Source organism: Sinocyclocheilus rhinocerous, unplaced genomic scaffold, assembly GCF_001515625.1.
Source record: "Sinocyclocheilus rhinocerous isolate Xijiao unplaced genomic scaffold, SAMN03320098_v1.1 scaffold45, whole genome shotgun sequence".
NCBI classification, from domain to species: domain Eukaryota; kingdom Metazoa; phylum Chordata; class Actinopteri; order Cypriniformes; family Cyprinidae; genus Sinocyclocheilus; species Sinocyclocheilus rhinocerous.
In genome coordinates, this window is record NW_015632734.1 from 772,666 (window position 1) to 781,570 (window position 8,905).

At 34.9% G+C, this 8,905-nt stretch overlaps 1 protein-coding gene across 3 annotated transcripts in view; it reads left to right on the forward strand.

Annotated features, from left to right (window-relative positions):
- LOC107742951 (rap guanine nucleotide exchange factor 4-like) overlaps positions 1-8,905 on the forward strand; it is a 60,596-nt gene that overhangs the window by 23,927 nt on the left and 27,764 nt on the right. The window contains exons 1-5 of one of the 3 annotated variants that reach the window (XM_016556036.1): positions 758-892; positions 1,457-1,529; positions 3,123-3,187; positions 7,739-7,789; positions 7,912-8,018. In XM_016556036.1, coding sequence (XP_016411522.1) covers positions 803-892; positions 1,457-1,529; positions 3,123-3,187; positions 7,739-7,789; positions 7,912-8,018 — 386 coding nt within the window. In that variant the 5' untranslated portion in view covers positions 758-802. Of the gene's footprint in view, positions 1-757; positions 893-1,456; positions 1,530-3,122; positions 3,188-7,738; positions 7,790-7,911; positions 8,019-8,905 lie in introns of those variants that run through there. The other 2 variants (XM_016556037.1, XM_016556035.1) reach the window with 2 other exon arrangements.

The window sequence follows — 8,905 nt, forward strand, 5'->3', positions numbered from 1 at the left end:
AAACTTTTATTTTGGATGCGATTAATCGTTTGACAACACTAATATATATATATATATGTATACTGTATATATTAAATATACTAAATTGCATCTTCATCATTTGAAATGTGTAATTACAAATATACTTAAATACATGGCATAAAATATTCAATAGAAATGACATAAAAGTAGATTTTAGTTTACTATTAATGCTATAGTCCGTATTCAGTACTACACTTAGTAAAGACAATAGAAGTAATTATCAAATTACAAATATAAATGTACTTAAGTCCTACCCAAGTGGATCAAAAATATACTGCACTTAATATACATTTAAATGCATTTTCATTAACGTAATTAAGTGTCCAAAAATGTTACATTCACCTCACACTTAAGAATATTCTTTTAAATTATATTGTTTTTGTAATAGACACTCTTTTGAAAAGTATGCTAAAGTCTACTATCTTTAACACTGTGAAGTTAACATTTTTATATTAAGGCATGAATGCATTGCATATAGTGTGCATAAAGACTACTGGTATATAGAGCTGGTACCTGTGATAGTATTTGATGTGTACTGTACATCAGGAGCTCTGTGTCAGTAATGTGCATATGTGTGTGACCTGTGTGTGCCGTCTGATCTTTGGTTCAGAAATATTGATTTAATCCAGCATAATCCTTTCTGATCTGCAGTCAGACCTGATTAAAGAGATTACAGACGACTCTCCAAACTCTTCCTCTCAAACTGCTTTTCTTATTTGTGCTCAGATGAGTCCATCGTTCTGGGCTGCAGATCTAAAGCTAAACTAGAGTTTAGGCGACTATGGCAAGAAATTTCATGGGATGTTTAGGCGAGAAAAACCTTGTGAGGAAGCAGACTCAGTTGGGGGACCAGGTTTATGGTGGTTTTCATGTGTGTGTTATGTGTACCGTTACTAAAAAACTCATGCTGTTAGTTATGTCTCTTATAGCTTTTACATCACTGAGCAAATGTGAGTGTGTGTGTGTGTGTGTGTGTGTGTGTGTTCATGCGTGTCTGCGTCTATTATTCATATATGACCAACTCTTCTACTCATAAGAAATGTTGTTCACAACCCATTTACCTCCACATTCTGATGTATTTCCAAGTGAAACGGGATTTTCAACCAAAAATGTAGGGCAGGACTTGATTTTATCCACCAGGAGATGATTGGATCATGAGAAATGTCTCAATATAGCAAGTGATTAGCAGAAAAGAGTTGAAAAAAGTGACCAGATATAAAGGAAAGTTTTGATGAAAAACTGAGAAAACAAACTTGTTTTTCTTTGCAATAACTGATGAAGTTTGTACGAAAAGACCAGGAACACGTACTAAGTACTTTGGTTCAAACTGAGTTTCATGTTGACATTATTTGTCTATTTCAAGTAATTTATTCATTTCTTTTCGATGTCTTTGTGCCACCTCTCGTATGTGACTGGAGTGTTTTGTGTCTTTCAGAATTATCGTCAGTGTATGGCTGGTCTGCTGGTCCCTCCCTACGGTGTTATGGAGAGCGGCCCAAATACTGACAGTAAGTACAAACACTTGTCTTTGTTCACCCAACAGTGATAATTCTGGTTTTGTTCCACACATGTATGACTTTCATTCTTTAAAACAAAAGATACATTTTCCGAACTCCTTTCTTTTTTTTTCTCCATAAAACTAAAGCATATTGTGATGAGGGTCTGTAAAAAATCAAGCAAAAATCACGTTGAAAGTATCTTATACAGTAAGTAGTACAATATACTGTATATGCTTTGATAAATGTGACCCTGGAGCACAAAAAAACAGTCTTAAGTCACTGCGGTATATTTGTAGCAATAGCCAAAAATACATTGTATGGGTCAAAATTATCGATTTTTCTTTTATGCCAAAAATCATTAGGATATTAAGTAAAGATCATGTTTCATGAAGATATTTTGTCAATTTCCTACCGTAAATATATCAAAACTTCATTTTTGATTAGTAATATGCATCGCTAAGAACTTCATTTGAACAACTTTAAAGGTGATTTTCTCAATATTTTGATTTTTTTGCACCCTCAGATTCCAGATTTTCAAATAGTTGTATCTCGGCCAAATATCATCCTATCCTAACAAACCATACATCAATGGAAAGATTATTCATTCCGCTTTCAGATGATGTATAAATCTCAATTTCGAAAAATTGACACTTAAGACTGGTTTTGTTGTGGTTCAGGGTCACATATGTCCTCTGAAATCATACAATAGCTTTTTGTGAGAAAAATACCAAAACATACACCAAAAGTTTGTTTTCATGTCTCGTAATCTCACCAAAGATGCAATTATTATCAATAAAAATACAGGAAAAATAGTAATATTGTGAAATATTATTGCGATTTAAAATAACTGTTTTCTATTTAAATATATTTTAAAATATAATTTATTCCTGTGATGCAAAGCTGAATTTTCAGCATCATTACTTCAGTCTGCAGTGTCACATGATGCTTCAGAAATCATTCTGTGATGAATGGAACGTTCAAAAGAGCATTTATTTGACAGAAATCTTTTGTAACATTATGTGTCTTTACTGTCACATTAATCAATTGAATGCATGTTTTGCTTAATAAAACTATCAGTTTATTTAAAACTTACTGAGCCCAAAGTTTTGAACGGTGGTGTACTGTATGCCTTTCATTCCCTTCTGCTGTAACTCTTATTCTTCATTTCTGCTTCTGCATAATCAAACATGGCACATTGTGATCAGCTCTTGAAAAAAATAGTTTTTTTTTTGCTGTTATAAAATAATTTAAAGTAAACTAGCATGTTTTAAAGGTTTAAAACTCTTCTTTTTGTCTGAGATTTCTGTGTTTATGTGTGTAATTCAGTAAGCGTCGTATATGCTATTGTCCAGGAGTTATTGTTCCTGAAGGAGAAAGCTTTTGTGGTGTGTGTAATGATTGCCGCTGATCCTCGCAGCCCCTCAGGACCCATTACTGAAGATTACACACATCCTATGACTTTACACACTATATTTAATCTTCTTACTTAACTATCACTTCTGCTGAATCTGCTGATCTTGACTAAATGATGCTGCTCAATATTAGATTTTAAAGATTTCATCTTTTATATTCATCCTATAATTCTTTTATTTTGTTTACAAGGAATGCCAGACAAAGAGAATCTGAACAACAGTTCACCCGGATCATCATCCAAACACTTAAATAAGGTTTGTTTTAAGCTTCTGTCTTTGAAATCTTTCATCTCTTCAGTCAGGCCACATGTTCACTCTTCTGTCCAAAATCAGTCATTTACTCACCCTCATTCTAAAAGTATATGATTTTCATTCTTCAGTGGGACGCAAAAGTTTAGCAAAGTGTCTTGAGTGCTGTCGAGCTCCAGAAAGCACAATAAAAGGACAATAAAACGTCTTAAAAATAGGCGCAACACTTAAGATTAGGGAACATTTTTTACTATTAACTAGTTGCTTATTTGCATGCAAGACACTGTACATCTATCCCTCACAGCCTTGTTTTCATTCCTGTCAAAAATTAAATATGGTGCTACACTGCTATATCACATAGGACTGTCCATGCTCAATTTTATCTGCTTAAAAACTCTTTTTGACAATATAAGATGTCCTGTTTGCCCATATTTTGAGGTGGTTTGTGAATAATCTAAAAATCTAAAAGGTTCTTGTTTGGCATCTATGGTTCCATGAAGAACCTTTAGCATCCATAGAACCTTTCCATTCCACAAACACTTCTTTATAGTGGAAAGCTCTATAGTTCTTCACACTAAGAAATAATGGTTCTTTTTAAGAACTGTTAACTGATAGTTTCTTTGGTGACCAGAATTGTTCTTCTTGGCATTGCTGTGAAAACCTCCCTTTGGAAGCTTTGTTTTTAAGAGCGTACTGTGAAATCTCATACAAACTCTCTGCACGCCTGACACCAGGAGGCAAAGCTAATAATGAAACAACTCCAGCTTCTCTTTTGAAAATAAACAATGTCCAAAAATGTGCAGAGAAAATGAACTTCTCCTAGCCTGTTCATGAGAAGCTCCTTGAAGTCCATCTTAAACAGTGTTTGACTCACCTAACATGCAAAAAGAGTTCTTGTTATTTCTCCTGTTTGCGTCAGTTCTGATATAACTGCATCCTTCCTTCCCACCATCTCCTCGACAGAACAAGAATACATTTGTTTGAAATGTGAAACGAACTGGGTAGCTCTGGCATCCTCTCTTTCTCATTTCTGTGTAAATGTTCCTGTTCCTCTGACCTCTCGGGTCATTTCCCGTCCACTGCTCCGACAGCCAGCGCGTCTGTCATTTTTAGTGCTTTGTTTTTCCTTTTTTCATTCTCTAAAGATGCATCCACACCGGCAGACGATCAATACCGGCCACCACACAGTCTCTGTGATTTGCATAATGGTGTTGTTTTATTCACTTAAGTGTGTTTGTGGCTTTGGTTAACAGAAGGAGGAATCCGTCTCGCAGGATGTACAGAATCGTTATGTAATGAAGGAAGTGTGTAAATCATGCTGTAAGATGCTGAAGAGCTCAGCTGACACGCTTAAATTGATTTGAACTTGGATGAGTTCACTGTTAATACTGCTCACAGTCTGTTCTGCGTGAGTTAAGCTCTGCATTAGAGTAGCTTGGCTGGATTGCAGACAGAATCTGTTTGTTTGGAACAAAAACAATTTTGAGATATTTTTGCTTGTAAGTTTCAGTTAATGGTCTTTTTGAACTGGGAAGAAGTTCTGAGTCCTAAAAGCATGTTTTCAATATATACACTGAACAAAATTATAAACGCAACACTTTTGTTAATATATATATATATATATGTGTGTGTGTGTGTGTGTGTATTGAAAACAGATTCAAACTAATAGATATCACCATATTTCTCCAGCCACTTTTTCACAGCATAACACAATACATTTTGTTTTAGATTTCTGAAATGTCTGAAAAGCAAGCAAAAAAGGAATTATCTAATTAAATATGCACTCTGTAAAAACTTTCAGAACATCAGTAAATATCAAATTAGCCCTAAATCTCAAAACTGACCAATTCATAAACAGGGTTTCTGCAGGTCTTAAAAAGTCTTAATTCGCTCTTCCACAAATTAAGGCCTAAAAAGGTCTTAAATCAGAGCAGAAAATCTTAAATTCATAAAGGCATGGAATTAAATATTGCATTGCTAAAAATTAATCAGTATTCCTCAGTATTTTTTGTTATTTTCCAATACAAATATCTAAACATTTTTAAAACAAGATACATTTACTTGTGAGTTTATGCTTGGGAACAAATATCTGTCAATAGGGTATAAAAACTCTTAGACTCAAAGAGAAAAAATGTACGCAGATTTTTCCCCCAGTTTTAATGATAAACACTTACTTTTCACCAACTTAAAAAAAAAAAATCTATATATATATATTCTCAAGAAAATATATCTTTATTTAAAAGTCATTAAAGTAATTGAGTTTGGTTGGAAGTTGTATTTTCAAACTTTGAAGAGTTGCTAATACAAGACATTTACATTAAGAGAACACATTGATGTATTTCTTTACTTGGTCTTACGGTTTTCTCAATTGCTTAAACACATTTCTTGAAACTATGCCTCGTATTCTCAAAACAGTAAACACATCCATAACGTCTCACCCAATTCCCCAAACATCCTATTTTCAGGTCAAAATGAAGCTTTACACTCAAAACCATTCACTCTTGCTGAAAAACCAAACTTTTCCCTCAGACATCACACACAAGCTTTCAAAAACACACACACACACAACACAACATAGTATTACACACTGGTGCAATAAATTCAAAACAATATATCCAAAACTGGTAAGTTATGTTGCTTGTGGTTCTCCCCCTCAAAAACCTTTTCACATGAACACAAAAGACACAACCAATGTATACATTGGCACATTTTTATTCATTCATGTACTACACAGCACAACTGTAAAAAAAAATAATTCCGCCTCAGCATCCCGTCTTTGTTCTGGGTCAGGCCAGAGAATCTCGTCCACATCACAGGCTATATTGGCCCTAGCCAGGCAGCGAGGGTAAAATCCTCTTGCATGCCTGATCCACCCCTGCATGGCTCCTCTCCCTCCTCCTTCACCACGTCCTCTTCCTCTCCCTCCTCCTCCTCTTCCTCCTATCCCTCCTCCTCATCCTATTCCTCTTCCTCCTATTCCTCCTCTCCCTCCTCTGCCTCCTCTCCCTCCTCTTCCTCTTCCTCTTCTACCTATTCCTTCATTTCTCTGTGGATCCATTGTTCCAAAGCTCAGTGAACTGATTCGGGCCCTTTTATCTATTTATTGAAGGATCTGATTGATGTGTGTTCAATTTTGACTCTTAGTGTTTCCACCTGGGTAATTGTTTGCTAATTGAGCTCAAGCTGTGCTGACTTGAGTGAACAGTATTGAATGCTAGTGCTTTCTAAATGACCACATGGTGTAAGCACTGAGAAATGTAGGGATTTGTGTGTAGAGTTTTGCAGTAACAGTTCACCAAATCTGACTCATGTGTTAAAGCAGGGGAATAGTGTTTATAGTTCAGCAAAATGGGTGTGCTTTTTGAAAAATGGCATTATGGTTTTGAAATTTTAGTTCAAAAGCCTGGTTATAGTGTTTTAGCAATCGAGAAAAACTGTAAAAAGGTCTTAAATGGCTTTGCCTCTAGTTTTTTACCTTAAATATAATGTGATATTTTTGTTGGCAAAACTGACACACTGTCAAACACACTGACTGATTGATAGAAGCAGTGTGAAGTGTGTCTAGTGATAATCACTGTAGAGTTTGATGATGGGTCGTGTGTTGTTGTAGATGTACAGTCTGGGTGAGGATGGTCATGAATTATTTAAACGGTTTGGTTAAAAATGCAGCAGATTGGCCCTGGCCCAGCGTCAGGAGGGAGAGCAGTGCCCCAGACGTGCCTTCTGCTCGAAGCGCTGAGAAACACTGCAGTATGACACCATGATATGAATTATTATGAAATATGAGAAGAGAATAGCTGGACATCAGCAGAATTCTACACAAGCTGCTCGTGATGACATTTGTTCTGATATTAAAGCACGTGATTTAATGCTGATGGGTTTGTTATGAAAAAAATGGCACTTTCAAAGAATTGGGTACAACCAAATTGACTCACCAAAATTTAGTTTAGCATGTAAATATAGTTTAAAACATTGATGCATGGGATTTCATTGTCTTATAGCATTGAACATGAACGAAACACGCTAATTAAACATTTTAATGAAAATGTAGGTATGAAGGTTCAAGAAAATGAATGAATGAACATACACACATGCATACTAGGTAGTGTAGTTGTGTGAAAATATAGAGTTTATTTATTTGTCTTTTCTCCAGAAAATGTGCAAATGTTGCTTTCTGAGTATCACAATTTTATGTAATGTTTAAATTTTTTTTTTTTTTTATTATACATTTGAAAATTATCTAAATGCTTTTTCTCTTCAACATGTGACTCAAGATATTGTAAATTCTTGTTGGAAAAGTCATGCCTCAGCAAATGAGATGTTATGATATTGCTCACTCTGCATTTTCCCATATATATGGAGTCAGTGTGGCTGAATATTTCACAGAAAGCAGTCATTTATTATTAAAGAGTTTTACAGTTTACTCTGTCAGCCATAAACAATATACACTTAAACTGTCTGCCAATATTTCACTGTGTTGTGTAAAGGTTAACAAAAGACTAAAGAACAAACCTAATGGTCCTGCATCCATCTCATCCCCATCCTTTTGTTTTCCAGAAATCATTCATTCAAAGTCCCACCAAACGTCCCCCCGAATCCATTACTCAGGTATTCCAACCATCCTGTTATCGGTCTGACAGCTGTCAGTCACAGTGTTGAGCTGTTTGACATATACATTATATGTTATGTATAGAGTGGTTTATGTCTGTCTCTCTCTGTTTGTCTCTCAGGTGCCGTCAGAAAAGATCCTGCGGGCAGGTAAAGTGTTACGAAACACCATCCTGTCCCGAGCACCTCACATTATAAGAGACAGGAAGTACCACCTTAAAACATACAGGTAAGTGTAGTCTTAGGGTTTTATTATTATTGTTGTTATTATTATTTACTGTGTTAAATATTATATATTTTATAATTTATTATATTCTTATATTCTATAAGCAGTGTTGGGAAGGTCACTTTGGAAATGTAATAGGTTACAGATTACAAGTTACCCTATTCATAATAAGTAGTGTAATGTAACTGATTATTGGATTACTTTTTGATTACTTTTCTACATTTAAATTTCAAAAAATGTTTTCTAAATTTTTCTAAATCATTTCCAAACATCTAAACATGTTAAGGGTTAACCTTACAGTAGTGGTACTCAACACTGATTATTGTCAGACTTTCAAAATCCTTCTTCACTTGAATTAAGATTATAATAATTTTATTTTGAAAGCACAGCCACCACAAAATCTGACTTTAGCACCTCTTTTTACTTTGAGATCATTCTGAGGTTAAATCCAGATTTAAAATCATAACAAGAAATAGTTTAATAGCTATGATACTGTTTTTGAAATCAACTCTTTGCATAGCTATGACAGGAAACACTGGCATCTAACAATGCCTTGGAAAAAAAACTGTTAATCTTAAAAAATTAAGTATATACATAAACCCAAATAGGAAATAAAGGCAATTTTGGAACGAAATCAATTAAATCTGTATGTGTTAAAATATTCAGATGTAACTCCCTTTGTAATCGTTAACATTTTCATAAGTAACGTCTCGGTTACGTATGTAACCCTCGTTCCCTGAAGGAGGGAACGGAGACGTCACGTCGGATGACCGACGAATTGGGATCTCGCTTAGAGGGACCAATCTACTTCGAGTGTAAACTAAACGAGCCAATGCACATTGGCATGCGATTATTGCATCCAGCTGCCGCTGATCACAGCGTGAGTATAA